At 45.2% G+C, this 14,723-nt stretch overlaps 2 protein-coding genes across 2 annotated transcripts in view; both read left to right on the top strand.

Annotated features, from left to right (window-relative positions):
• The window catches only part of LOC138657421 (zinc finger protein 665-like), a 100,359-nt gene extending 93,871 nt beyond the window's left edge, over positions 1-6,488 (top strand). Inside the window, exon 7 of the mRNA XM_069745202.1 lies at positions 3,539-6,488. Within this exon, the coding sequence (XP_069601303.1) occupies positions 3,539-5,334 (1,796 nt within the window). The 3' untranslated portion in view covers positions 5,335-6,488. The remainder of the gene's footprint in view (positions 1-3,538) is intronic.
• A 7,760-nt stretch (positions 6,489-14,248) lies between these two features.
• Positions 14,249-14,723, top strand: part of LOC138657454 (zinc finger protein 773-like) — a 42,117-nt gene continuing 41,642 nt past the window's right edge. The window contains exon 1 of the mRNA XM_069745248.1: positions 14,249-14,341. The gene's annotated coding sequence lies outside the window, so the exon portion shown is untranslated. The remainder of the gene's footprint in view (positions 14,342-14,723) is intronic.

The raw sequence follows: 14,723 nt of genomic DNA on the forward strand, positions 1-14,723 counted from the left end.
TACTTTGTCACAATATACAGCTCTGGCAAAAATTTCGGTGACCTTATGCCACTCCTGGTACAAAAACGTAAGCAGTTCTTCTTTGTTTGATGGCTTCTGACTATCCATCTTCTTCTTGATTACATTACAGAGGTTTTCAATGAGATTCAGGTCTGGAGATTGGGCTGGCCATGACAGGGATTTGATGTAGTGGTCTCTTAATTTATGCCAGAGCTGCATATATGTATGTATGTGTGTGTGTGTGTATGTATACGTGTGTGTGTGTGTGTGTGTGTGTGTGTGTGTATATATATATACACACTACCGTTCAAAAGTTTAGGGTCACCTAGAAATTTCCATATTTTTGAAAGAAAAGCACAGTTTTTGCAATGAAGTGAACATTAAATGATGCAGAAATACACTCTATACATTGTTAATGTGGTAAATGACTATTCTAGCTGCAAACGTTTGGTTTGTAATGTAATATCTTCATAGGTGTATAGAGGCCCATTTCCAACAACCATCACTCCAGCGTTCTTATGGTACTTGTGTAAGAAGGCTAATGGATGGTTAGAATACCCTTGAAAACCCTTGTGCAAGTATGTTAGCATAGCTGAAAACAGTTTGGCTGATTAGAGAACCTATAATCCTCACCTTCCTTTGATCTAGTTGAGAATGTGGAGCATTACATTTGTTGGTTCCATTAAACTCTCAAAATGGCCAGAAAAAAAAGAACTTTCATGTGAAACTCAACAGTCTATTCTTGTTCTTAGAAATGAAGGCTATTCCATGCCAGAAATTGTATGCCAACCAAAATCAAATCTATTGCGATCCTAGACAATAGAAAACCAAAGAAAAAAACAAGGATCCCTAAAATATAACATTTAATGAATAAAGTTTAAAAAGCATTCCAAAATTGGAGACAAAACACCAAATATTGAAGGGATTACCATAAGGAAATAAATACATCTCAGTAGTGAGTCCTTCTGTGCCCTGCAGGTCCACTGTTCTGACCCCTGCCTGGCAGTGGAGGTTGGCAATTTAGTCCCCGACTCAGCTCTGGGCCTTTTCCTGGAGCTAGGACACGCCCTTCCGTCATCCCGGCCAATCAGTTGCTTGGTCTCTCCTGCATTCCCTGCCCACCTATAACTAAAAAAGTTATAGTTCTTAGAATAAAGCGATACAAAAATATAAAATAGGTTTTGTGTAAAAGTTCCAAAACATAAAAAAACAATATAAATGAGGTATCGCTATAATCGTACTGACCCGAAGAATACAGCTGCCTTATCAATTTTACCACACATGCTGAATGGTATAAAAAAAAAAAAAAATAATAATTCCTGAAATGCTGGATTTTGTTCATTCTGTCTCCCAAAAATCAGAATAGAAAGTGATCAAAAAATATCATGTGCCCAAAAATGGTACCAATAAAAACATCAATTCGTCCCACAAAAAAACAAGCCCTGACATGAATCTGTGGGCCAAAATATGGAAAAATTATACCTCTCAAAATATGATGCAAAAACTGGTTTTCGCAATAAAAAGCGTCTTTTAGTTTGTGACAGCAGCCAACCATAAAAACCCGCTATAAATCTGGTATCGCTGTAATCGCAGCGACCCGAAGAGTAAATTCGCCTAATCACTTATACCGCACAAGGAACGACGTAGAAAATAAAGCCAATTCTTCACCCGCTGTTCATTTTTTTCATTCTGCCTCCCAAAGATCGCAGGAAGACTTGGCACACATTTATCCTGCGCTCTGCTATAATGAGGCAGATGGAGGCACTGTGGACGCCATCTGACCTGTGATCCGGTTGTGTCTGTCTATTTAAGATTGCATAGAAGTCCCGTCAGCCACAGTTTTATGCACTTCTGAAAAGGATACCGCTGAACAGAGGCAAGACAGGGTCGAGAGTAACTCTGCTGCCTCATTATAGTGAATGGATCCCTCAGGGGTTTCATCTCAAGAGATTTTTATGGAAACCCCAAAGTAAGTGCTCAGCGTAGAGCGCAGGATAAATGTGATCCCAAACATTATGTGAAATGTTCCCAATAAAAGCTTCAACTCAATCCACAAAAAAAGCAAGTCCCTACTCAGGTCCGTCATCTGTTAACGGAAATATAGCATTGACTACGGCCAGAGAGAACACTGAAGCCCTCAACCCTGGATCCACTGATGAACCCTTATACTTCATAAGGCCAAGTTCACACTGCGTTAGGAGCAGCCCGTTCAGCACATACGCTAACGGGCTGCTGTTAGCGCAAGTGCCGGCGTTTACATCGCGCTAGCGCAGATAGAGCATCTTCTAGCTCTATCTGCGCTAGCAGTGACGGACCCGGAAACGCTGCAGCCCGCGTCTCCGGGTCCGTCACTCAATGACGGCACATCCCTAGTGCACGCCCATTGTGGGCGTGCGCTAGCGATGCGTCCGACATTGCAGTAAATGGCGGCCGTAACAGACTACGTTACACTGCGTTTATGCCGCGGTGTAACGTAGTCCATCTAACGGACTGCCTGGACGCAGTGTGAACCCAGCCTAAGGGGGAAACACATCGGGATAAGAGGGAGCTAAGAATGGCGGATAAGTACCACGACTGTGTGGAATTTCTTTCTCATGGCTATTGATACTGGATTATGCACCCAGTTATGTGCTGGTTTCTGAAATTAGGAGACGAGGAGTGGATTAATACCTATACTGTGTGGGATTTTTGTATGGCGAATTTATGTTCTGCTTTTTTGGGGGGTCAAACAGAAGGTATCACATTGGGCATTAGGCTTTTGAATTAAGAGAACAGAAAGGCGTTAATTATCTAATCGTACCTTGTCATTTGATATCTGACTGTGCACCCATTTGATTGACGTTCCATTAGTGTATTCAAGACCATATAAATATTATAGGCACTGTGTAATAGCGATATGGATCATAGATTTTCTTTGTCTAAATTGTAGCCCCAAAGATGACTATTAATGTGATTGCATGCTCTGGCCATATCATCTTTGTTGGGGTATTAATGTGACTACACCTCTTGTCTGCATTCCTCCTGGAACATACAGCAATAACTACGAGATATTTATATCTTGGGTACTCCCTTTAATTGTTTTTGTATGTGTGTGTTTTTTATGTATATTATACTGTGTAGGATGTTCAGGGTGCATTAGGGTCCCTAGGGGTGCCGAAGTTCAGCGGGGGTGCCATCACGTCTACAACTAGTGTGCCAACCTCCGCTGGCAGGTAGGGTGAACTTTAGGGCTCATATAGGGAGAGATAAGTCATAGATTAAAAAAAAAATCCCCATTGACCCTCCATTTTTGCAGCTTTTTAAGATAATCAAGTATTTTTGACCCTTTCAAATACATGAATAAAGGTTACTTTTTAGAGGTCTATTTGTGCCAATGTCACCATTTTATAAATGTTATTCACTTTACCTATCATTGTGATAATGTTATGGCATGTAGTTGTCTTCCTTATTACCTGTACTTTCACTGACGAGGGTCTTCATTTTGAGCTCCATCAAATTTCGAAATCCCTTTTGTAAATTTTATCTTTCTTCTTTATAGGAAATACTTGTGATAATAACAGTTTATCACTAAATTGTAAAAAAGAAGATACCAGGAAGCACTCTAATGGAGAAAACCTCATTACCCTTCATGGACTTCCCAGCACTTCACTTTCTTATAATCCTCCTAATCATGAGGAACCCTCTCCTGAGCAATGTCGCATTGTTACCACAATTCCCAGTGACAAAGTGGATACAGGATTTCAGTGTGACAAGGAATTTACTAAAAGCTCAGATTATCTAACTCAAAGCAGACATGAAGGAGAGAAGCCATACTCCTGTTTAGAATGTGGGAAATGCTTTACATATAAATCAGAATGTGTTAGACATGAGAGAAGTCACACAGGAGAAAAGCCATTTTCATGTTCAGAATGTGGGAAGTGCTACACAGATAAATGGTGTCTTACTAGACATCAAATAATTCACACAGGAGAAAACCCATTTTCATGTTCAGAATGTGGGAAGTGCTACACAGATAAAGGGGGTCTTATTAGACATCAAATAATTCACACAGGAGAAAGGCCATTTTCATGTTCAGAATGTGAGAAATCCTTCACAAATAATGCAAGTCTTATTAGACATAAGAGAATTCACACAAGAGAAAGCCCATTTTCATGTTCAGAATGTGGGAAATACTACACAGATAAAGCAAGTCTTATTATACATCAGAGAATTCACACAGGAGAAAAGCCATTTTCATGTTCAGAATGTGAGAAATCCTTCATAGATAAAGGGAGTCTTATTAAACATCAGAGAATTCACACAGGAGAAAAGCCATTTTCATGTTCGGAATGTGGGAAGTGCTACACAGATAAAGGGAGTCTTATTAGACATCAAATAATTCACACAGGAGAAAGGCCATTTTCATGTTCAGAATGTGAGAAATCCTTCATAGATAAAGGGAGTCTTATTAAACATCAAAGAATTCACACAGGAGAAAACCCATTTTCATGTTCAGAATGTGGGAAGTGCTACAGAGATAAAGGGAGTCTTATTAGACATCAAATAATTCACACAGGAGAAAGGCCATTTTCATGTTCAGAATGTGAGAAATACTTCTCAGATAATGCAAGTCTTATTAGACATAAGAGAATTCACACAAGAGAAAGCCCATTTTCATGTTCAGAATGTGGGAAGTACTACACAAATAAAGCAAGTCTTATTAGACATCAGAGAATTCACACAGGAGAAAAGCCATTTTCATGTTCAGAATGTGAGAAATCCTTCATAGATAAAGGGAGTCTTATTAGACATCAGAGAATTCACACAGGAGAAAAGCCATTTTCATGTTCAGAATGTGAGAAATCCTTCATAGATAAAGGGAGTCTTATTACACATCAGAGAATTCACACAGGAGAAAAGCCATTTTCATGTCCAGAATGTGGGAAAGCCTTCAAACATAGCTATAGTCTTTTTACACATCAGTTAATTCACACAGGAGAAAAGCCATTTTCATGTCCAGAATGTGGGAAAGCCTTCAAACATAACTATAGTCTTTTTACACATCAGTTAATTCACACAGGAGAAAGGCCATTTTCATGTCCAGAATGTGGGAAAGCCTTCAAACATAACTATAGTTTTTTTACACATCAGTTAATTCACACAGGAGAAAGGCCATTTTCATGTTCGGAATGTGGGAAGTCCTTTGTGGTTAAAGGGCATCTTATTAAACATCAGAGAATTCATACAGGAAAGAAGTCATATTCATGTTCGGAATGTGGGAAGTCCTTCGCGGATAAACGGCATCTTATTACACATCAGAGAGTTCATACAGGAGAGAAGCCATATTCATGTTAAAAATGTTGGAAATTTTTTAACCAAAAAACAAATCTTGTAACACATCTAAGAATTCGCACAGGGGAGAAACCGTTTTCATGTTTACAATGTGGAAAATGCTTTACAGAGAAATCACAACTTGTTAAATATCAGAGAACTCACACGGGAAAGAAGCCGTATTCATGTCTAGAATCTGGTAAATGTTTTATACATAAATCACGTCTTTTCTGAAGAGAAGTCACACAGGAGATAAGCCATATTCATGTTCAATGTGTGGGAAATCCTTAGTAAATAAATCAAATCTTGTTAGACATGAGATAAGTCATACAGAGAAAAGCTGTTTTCATATTCAGAATGTGGGAAGTCTTTTTGTCATGGTCTCATTTTTACTGTGGACTAGAGAGGCTGTCAGTGATGGCTCATCCTCGCAATGGGATCTGTTGTATGCTGGACTGTCAGTGTTGTGAGTGAAAGTCCATTCATCCAATATGATCCTGGGGCATTCTGGGCTCGTAGCATTTTGATCAACAGCCCTGCTGCTCAATCTGGTCAAGCCTTCGGGCATTTACCCAGATGCCTCTCATCCTTTGGTAATTTTCTAGTTATTTAGCTGGCTAGCTGTGAGCAGATCGGTGTCAGCTGTAGCTGAGTTAGTTTGGTGTGTTCTTACCTCTGTCTGATTGTGTCTTTCTCTGATCTTGTTGCCAGATGTAGGATTTGTCTATTTTGACTATTCATGTGGATTATCCCTTCTGCTCTTGATGCTCTCTGACTGCAGGTACGGGTCATTCCATATCAAGTCATCCAAATGAATATTTTTTTTTACCTGACGTCTTTAGATTTATTTTATTTTTTCTTTTTATGAAGTACAACTTTAGTTAATTACAAATTAAAAGTTTTGAATTTTTTTCTTCATCAGTTAATTTTTTACAGATTTCTAAATTTTTCAAAAAGCGCAGATTTTGGCCTGGTATGGCTTTACATTTTTTATCATATCTCGGGCTAGAATTAAGATAAAGAGTTGAGAGAGGCATCCTTTTTCTCAGAACGGTACCAGCTTTCGTTTGATATGTCACAAGACTATGTTTATTCATATTTTGTTTAGGAGAAATCAAATTCAAAATTTTGATGCGCAATTGTGAAAAAAACGTATGTATTAAAATTGTGAAAACATGCATGTGTGTTACTTGTGTTCTTGTTTATATTTGTACATGGATTCAACTTGGGACCGATCGAATTTGTATTTTGTTTTAAGCCTTGAATCATCTGATTTTATGTTTGTGTGAGTTTCTTCCTTTTTTCTTTTCAAATTACAACTTATTGAATTCAACATTTATATGCAACAATAAAGACACAAAAACAAATACCGAAGTGCCAGAATAAGTACCGTATATACTTGAGTATAAGCCGAGATTTTCAGACCACTTTTTTGGGCTGAAAGTCCCCCTCTCGGCTTATACTTGAGTCATACCCAGGGGTCGGCAGGGGAGGGGGAGTGGGGGCTGTCTAATTATACTTACCTACTCCTGGCGCGGCCCCTGCACATCCATGCTTCTTCAAGCGCTGCAGCTTCTTCCTGTAGTGAGCGGTCACATGTACCGCTCATTACAGTAATGAATATGCGGCTCCACCTCCCATAGAAGTGGAGCCGAATATTCATTACTGTAATGAGCGGTAACGGTGACCACTCACTACAGGAAGAAAATGCGGCGCCGGGGAACAGACCTGCAGCGACGGCGCCAGGAGCAGGTAAGTATGATGGGGGCAGTGCGCGATACTCACCTGCTCCTCGTGCCACCGGCGGCGATGCTGTGTCTTCCGCAGTGACGTTCAGGTCAGAGGGCACGGTGACGCGATTAGTGCACACCGCTCTCTTCCCGAACGTCGGCGCAGAGGATGGGAAGACACAGCTGCGGTCAGCGGTGGAACGGGAAAGGTGAGTATAGCAAGTGCCGGGGGCCTGAGAGGTGAGTATGTAATTTTTAACATTTTTTAATCGCAGCAACAATATATGGGGCAAATATCTGTATGGGGCATCTTATGTGGCCATGTGCAGCATGATATGGGGCAAATATCTATGGGGCATCTTATGTGGCCATGTGCAGCATTATATGGGGCAAATGTCTGTATGGGGCATCTGTGTGGGGCCATGTGCAGCATGATATGAGGGCAAGTATCTGTATGGGGCATCTTATGTGGCCATGTGCAGCATGATATGGGGCAAATATCTGTATGGGGCATCTGTGTGGGGCCATGTGCAGCATGATATGGGGGCAATTATCTGTATGGGGCATCTTATGTGGCCATGTGCAGCATGATATGGGGACAAATATCTGTATGGGGCATCTGTGTGGGGCCATGTGCAGCATGATATGGGGGCAAATATCTGTATGGGGCATCTTATGTGGCCATGTGCAGCATGATATGGGGGCAAATATCTGTATGGGGCATCTGTGTGGGGCCATGTGCTGCATGATATGGGGGCAAATATCTGTATGGGGCATCTTATGTGGCCATGTGCACTGTGCACCATTATATGGGGGCAAATATCTATGGGGCATCTTATGTGGTCATGTGCAGCATGATATGGGGGCAATTATCTGTATGGGGCATCTTATGTGGCCATGTGCAGCATGATATGGGGGCAAATATCTGTATGGGGCATCTGCATGGAGCCATGTGCAGCATGATATGGGGGCAAATATCTGTATGGGGCATCTGTATGGGGCCATGTACAGCATATGGGGGCAAATATCTGGGGCATCTTATGTGGCCATGTGCACCATGATATGGGGCAAATATCTGTATGGGGCATCTGTATGGGGTCATGTGCAGCATGATATGGGGGCAAATATCTGTATTGGGCATCTGTATGGGGCCATGTGCAGCATGATATGGGTGCAAATATCTGTATGGGGCCATGTGCAGCATGATATGGGCCAAATATCTGTATGGGGCATCTTATGTGGCCATGTGCAGCATGATATGGGGGCAAATATCTGTATGGGGCATCTTATGTGGCCATGTGCAGCATTATATGGGGGCAAATGTCTGTATGGAGCATCTTATGTGGCCATGTGCAGCATTATATGGGGCAGTTATCTGTATGGAGCATCTTATGGGGCCATGTGCAGCATTATATGGGGCAAATATCTGTATGGAGCATCTTATGGGGTCATAATCAACAATTGTGCAGCATTATATGGGGCATATTTTAATATGGAGCCCATCATAAACTGTATGGAGCATTATATGGGGCTCCTGATTCAATATGGATATTCAAAAACACTTAACCTACTGATGTCTCAATTAATTTTACTTTTATTGGTATCTATTTTTATTTTTGAAATTTACCGGTAGCTGTTGCATTTTCCACTGTAGGCTTATACTCAAGTCATTAAGTTTTCCCAGTTTTTTTGTGGCAAAATTAGGGGGTTCGGCTTATACTCGGGTCGGCTTATACTCGAGTATATACGGTACATCTTATTCATCATAACACAACTTGCTCATCATTTTCAACCTGAATGCATTGAACAAGCCAAGTTGGGTCGGGTGAAATCGGCCGATTATTGCGAAAGTCGGGGGCCGACCGAAACACGAAACCCAATGCAAGTCAATGGGGAATCAAAGTCGGCAGTGAGTGGAGGACAGGAAAACACCTACAGTGCCCATTTTAATGCCAAAAACATCAATTCGTATTACTGAAGCTTGTCAATCTTAATTTACTTTAAAATAATAGATGGGCATTGAAAACAGGGGGTCATTTGGCTAAAGTTGTGGGGGAGTAGGACTGGCTCAAGATTTTCGTGGGCCCAGGAAACGCGGAATACGTCACGGCGATGGAGCAGGGAGAGGTAAGTATTTCAATTTTGCAAGTGCTGTGATCCTGAGCAAGCAGGGGGGACCCACTAGTTAGCACTGGCACAGGGCCCCTCATAGTACGGCAGTGTATTTGACGGCGGGCGGCGCCTCCCACTGCCAGAGACACTTTTGCGTACTATGAGGGGCCCTGTGCCAGTGCCAACGAGTATGCCCCCCACCTGATGAAGGAACCTGCACTTTCATCTGCACCTTCCTCTTTCTCCCTGTGTAAGGTGGTATAGTATGCGGGAAGGGGAACCTGACTTTCAGCAGGGTCAGATTCTGGCTGTGTAGAGTGCAAGGGGAATGTAGTGGTCTGGGTCAATGTACCAGCAGACTCATCTAGCAGTGGCTGGGCAATGGGCAGGATGAGGAGGAAACACAGATATAGGCCCAAATAAGAAAGTAGGCTAAATGCAGTTCATAATTGGTAACAGGACGGCATTGCTTTGTTCAGCAGAGGACAACTGTAATGAGAGGCTGACACAGTTAGTAGGCACAAAAAAGTAAGTAGGCTAAATGCAGTTCAAAATTGCTAACAGGACTAAACAGGCGGCATTGCTTTGTTCAGCGGAGGACAACTGTAAAGAGTGGCTGACACAGTTAGTAGGCCCAAATAAGTAAGTAGGCTAAATGTAGTTCAAAATTGGTAACAGGAGTACACAGGCGGCATAGCTTTGTTCAGTGGAGGACAACTGTATTGAGTGGCGCAGACAGACTTAGTAGGCCTAAAATAAAAAAGGCTAAATGCAGTTCAAAATTGGTAACAGGAGTATAGAGGCGGCATCGCTTTGTTCAGTGGAGGACAACTGTATTGAGTGGCGCAGACAGACTTAGTAGGCCTAAAATAAAAAAGTAGGCTAAATGTAGTTCAAAATTTGTAACAGGAGTACACAGGCGGCATAGCTTTGTTCAGTGGAGGACAACTGTAATGAGTGGCGCAGACACAGTTTGTAGGCCCACAATAAAAAAAGTAGGCTAAATGCAGTTCAAAATTGGTAACAGGACTAAACAGGCGGCATTGCTTTGTTCAGCCGAGGACAACTGTAAGGAGTGGCTGACACAGTTACTAGGCCCAAATAAGTAAGTAGGCTAAATGCAGTTCAAAATTGGTAACAGGACTAAACTGGCGGCATAGCTTTTTTCAGTGGAGGACAACTGTATTGAGTGGCGCAGACAGACTTAGTAGGCCTAAAATAAAAAAGTAAATGCATGTAAAAAAGCCGCGGAGACACCATGTTAGGACTGGCGGAACGCACCAAGTTTCAGATGTAATAGTATTAGGTGCGTTCGTAGTCTGAGGTCCACCGTGCAGCTGAAAACCCTGCTGCTAGTAGAGACGGACGATATGGCGGTACAATGTGAATACACACATGCGTTAACCTGTGTGAAGGAAGCGAACCCTGTTGCATCACAGGGCCGCGGTACCGCACCAAGAGCGCAAGCAAGGAGTCTCAGAACTCAATCCCAAGACTCAGGATTTGAGTTCATAAAGACCTCATGCGCTCAACACCACTACTAGGGTGTCAGAGAGACAGAAATAATATTATTAGGAAGCACAAGAGTGCGTGCGGTGCCGCACTGGCGAACGCCAATAACAACTCAGGCTTGGGTCAGGAAAGTGCAGAGAAAGCGCACGGCGCCGCACTGGCGGTCACAGCAATTAGACGCTGTAATGTGTGTAACGTGCTGATGGCTAAGTCGGGCGCTAGATTGCAATCATCCACCTTCCGCAAGCAGTCATACACTAGAGAGGGAATTTTAAAGAATGACTTTCTCTCACAACACACACACGTTTACAAAAGTCAATACTAGCGCATGGCCATGCGAGCCTTAAATAGCTGCAGCACGTTTAGGACCTTCAGAGAAGGACCAATGGAGTTGCTGCAGTACCTGAGCATGTGACCCCAGATCTCCACTGAGAGATCTTGCCCTGGGCATGCTCAGAGTGCAAAGCAGGACTTAGTCCTAGCACCTACAAGGACCTTCCAAGAAGGACCAATGACCTAGCTGCAGTATCTAATCATGTGACCCTCGATCTCCACTAAGAGATCTTACTCTGGGCATGCTCAGAACGTGAAAAGCAGGACCTAGTCCCAGAAGCGTCTGCTCGCCGCTGCCCAGCACTGACTTCAATGGCAGAAGCAGGAAATGCAGCAGTAACTCTTAGCACAGAGTCAGACTGAGCGAGACGCTGGGATCGACGTCTCCGCTTAGCAGGTTCCACTGCAGCCGGAGAAGAATGGGAGACCGGAGCGGAGATGGCCCGAGATTCCCCCTGTGCAGAGGCAGGAACTCGACCCCTAACATTACCCCCCCTCCTTGGGCCTCGCTATGTTTGAAGGCAGCAATGAGCTGCGGAGCCCGAATGTGCTCAACAGGCTCCCAGGACCTGTCCTCAGGGCCATAACCCTTCCAATCCACCAAATAGAATTTTTTACCACTTACCACCTTGTACCCCAAAATAGTGTTCACCTCGTAATCATCCGTAGACGAACCTGATGTCCCGGCAGATGACTCAGAAAACCGGGACATGTATACGGGTTTCAAGAGGGACACATGAAAGGTGTCGTGATACCCAAGCGTGGAGGAAGGGCCAGACAGTAGACCACAGGGTTAACCTGTTCGAGGACCTTGAAAGGACCTAAGTTGCAAGGTGCAAATTTAGAGGACTCAACTCGCAGCCTGATGTTACGGGTGGAGAGCCACACCAAGTTGCCAGGAGCAAAAGTCGGAGCGGGGCGCCGATGTGCATTGGTGGAGGACCTCATTCTCTCCTTGGAAGCCCGAATGGCATCCTGAGTGCGATCCCAAATGTCCCATGCCTCCACAGCCCTGTCTGCCACCCTGGAATCGGCAGAAGGCAAGGGCACAGGTACCCGCGGATGCTGACCATAGTTAAGGAGGAATGGAGTCTGTCCAGTGGAGTCGGCTACAGCATTGTTCAGAGCAAACTCCGCCCACGATAGCAAAGATGCCCAGTCATCTTGCCTAGCAGAGACAAAATGTCGCAGATATGTGACCAAGGTCTGGTTGGCTCTCTCTACCAACCCATTCGTCTCGGGATGATAGGCAGAAGAGAAATTTAACTCAATCCTGAGAAGATGACAAAGCTCTCTCCAGAACCGAGACGCAAACTGGGGACCCCGGTCACTGACAATTTTGTCCGGCATACCGTGAAGGCGGAAGATATGTCTAATAAACAACGTTGCCAAGGCCCGTGCTGAAGGTAGCCGAGGAAGCGGCACCAAATGCACCATTTTAGAAAAATGGTCGGTGATTACCCAAATGACTGTACAGCCACGAGACTTGGGCAAACCCACCACAAAGTCCATCCCGACCATCTCCCAGGGCCTGTCTGCCACCGGCAAAGGGTATAACAAACCAGCTGGCCGTTGCCGAGGAGACTTATTTTTGGCGCAGGAGACAACATAGAAGAGGATTCTTTACTGTTAGGGCGGTAAGAATCTGGAATTGCTTGCCTGAGGAGGTGGTGATGGCGAACTCAGTCGAGGGGTTCAAGAGAGGCCTGGATGTCTTCCTGGAGCAGAACAATATTGTATTATACAATTATTAGGTTCTGTAGAAGGACGTAGATCTGGGGATTTATTATGATGGAATATAGGCTGAACTGGATGGACAAATGTCTTTTTTCGGCTTTACTAACTATGTTACTATGTTACACCGGAGCTGCCGGAATCTCCTCCATTCTCCTCCTGTCACCACTGAGCCGTCTACACCGGAGCTGCCGGAATCTCCTCCATTCTCCTCCTATCACCGCTGAGCCATCTACACCAGAGCTGCCGGAATCTCCTCCATTCTCCTCCTGTCACCACTGAGCCGTCTACACCGGAGCTGCCATAATCTCCTCCATTCTCCTCCTGTCACCACTGAGCCGTCTACACCAGAGCTGCCGGAATCTCCTCCATTCACCTCCTGTCACCACTGAGCCGTCTACACCGGAGCTGCCAGAATCTCCTCCATTCTCCTCCTGTCACCGCGGAGCCGTCTACACCAGAGCTGCCGGAATCTCCTCCATTCTCCTCCTGTCACCACTGAGCCATCTACACTGGAGCTGCCGGAATCTCCTCCATTCTCCTCCTGTCACCACTGAGCCGTCTACACCGGAGCTGCTGGAATCTCCTCCATTCTCCTCCTGTCATGGCTGAGCCTCCTACACCGGCGCTGCCGGAATCTCCTCCATTCTCCTGTCACCGCTGAGCAGTCTACACCGGAGCTGCCGGAATCTCCTCCATTCTCCTCCTGTCACCGCTGAGCCGTCTACACCAGAGCTGCCGGAATTTCCTCCATTCTCCTCCTGTCACCACTGAGCCGTCTACACCAGAGCTGCCGGAATCTCCTCCATTCACCTCCTGTCACCACTGAGCCGTCTACACCGGAGCTGCCGGAATCTCCTCCATTCTCCTCCTGTCACCGCTGAGCCGTCTACACCAGAGCTGCCATAATCTCCTCCATTCTCCTCCTGTCACCACTGAGCCGTCTACACCAGAGCTGCCGGAATCTCCTCCATTCTCCTCCTGTCACCACTGAGCCGTCTACACTGGAGCTGCCGGAATCTCCTCCATTCTCCTCCTGTCACCACTGAGCCGTCTACACCGGAGCTGCCGGAATCTCCTCCATTCTCCTCCTGTCATGGCTGAGCCTCCTACACCGGAGCTGCCGGAATCTCCTCCATTCTCCTCCTGTCACCGCTGAGCCGTCTACACCGGAGCTGCCGGAATCTCCTCCATTCTCCTCCTGTCACCGCTGAGCCGTCTACACCGGAGCTGCCGGAATCTCCTCCATTCTCCTCCTGTCACCGCTGAGCCGTCTACACCGGAGCTGCCAGAATCTCCTCCATTCTCCTCCTGTCACCACTGAGCCGTCTACACCGCAGCTGCCGGAATCTCCTCCATTCTCCTCCTGTCACCGCTGAGTCGTCTACACCAGAGCTGCCGGAATCTCCTCCATTCTCCTCCTGTCACCGCTGAGCCGTCTACACCGGAGCTGCCGGAATCTCCTCCACTTCTCTCCTGAGTGCCGCCCCCTGATCACATGACGGTGATGTCACCACAGGTCCTTCAGCTCTCAGTGCAGCAGCTCCGTCCTGGTTGTGTGCAGCTCGTGTTCTCTGGTGTCAGGCAGCAGCAGATTTCCCGCCATTCCGGTGAGATTACAGGAGGGTTTGTGGTAAATCTGTGAGAGGAGAGTGTGGGGTGAGATCAGAGCTGTTCCTGTGGAGGCTCCTGCTCCATGTGACTGCGGCTCCTCAGTGTTGGGGATGTTAAAGGGATCCTGTCACCTCCCTCAGGCGTTTGTAACTAAAAGAGCCACCTTGTGCAGCACAAATGCTGCATTCTGACAAGGTGGCTCTTTTAGTTATGATGCCTGCACACGCTGAAATAATCACTTATAAAATGTGCCCCCTCTTAGGCTACTTTCTCACTAGCGTCGTACGACGCACGTTGCAATGCGTTGTTTTGGTGAAAAAGCGCATCCTGCAAAATTGTTTGCAGGATGCGTTTTTTCTCCATAGACTAACATTAGCG

This window comes from Ranitomeya imitator, chromosome 1 (genome assembly GCF_032444005.1).
Source record: "Ranitomeya imitator isolate aRanImi1 chromosome 1, aRanImi1.pri, whole genome shotgun sequence".
Lineage (NCBI taxonomy): Eukaryota > Metazoa > Chordata > Amphibia > Anura > Dendrobatidae > Ranitomeya > Ranitomeya imitator.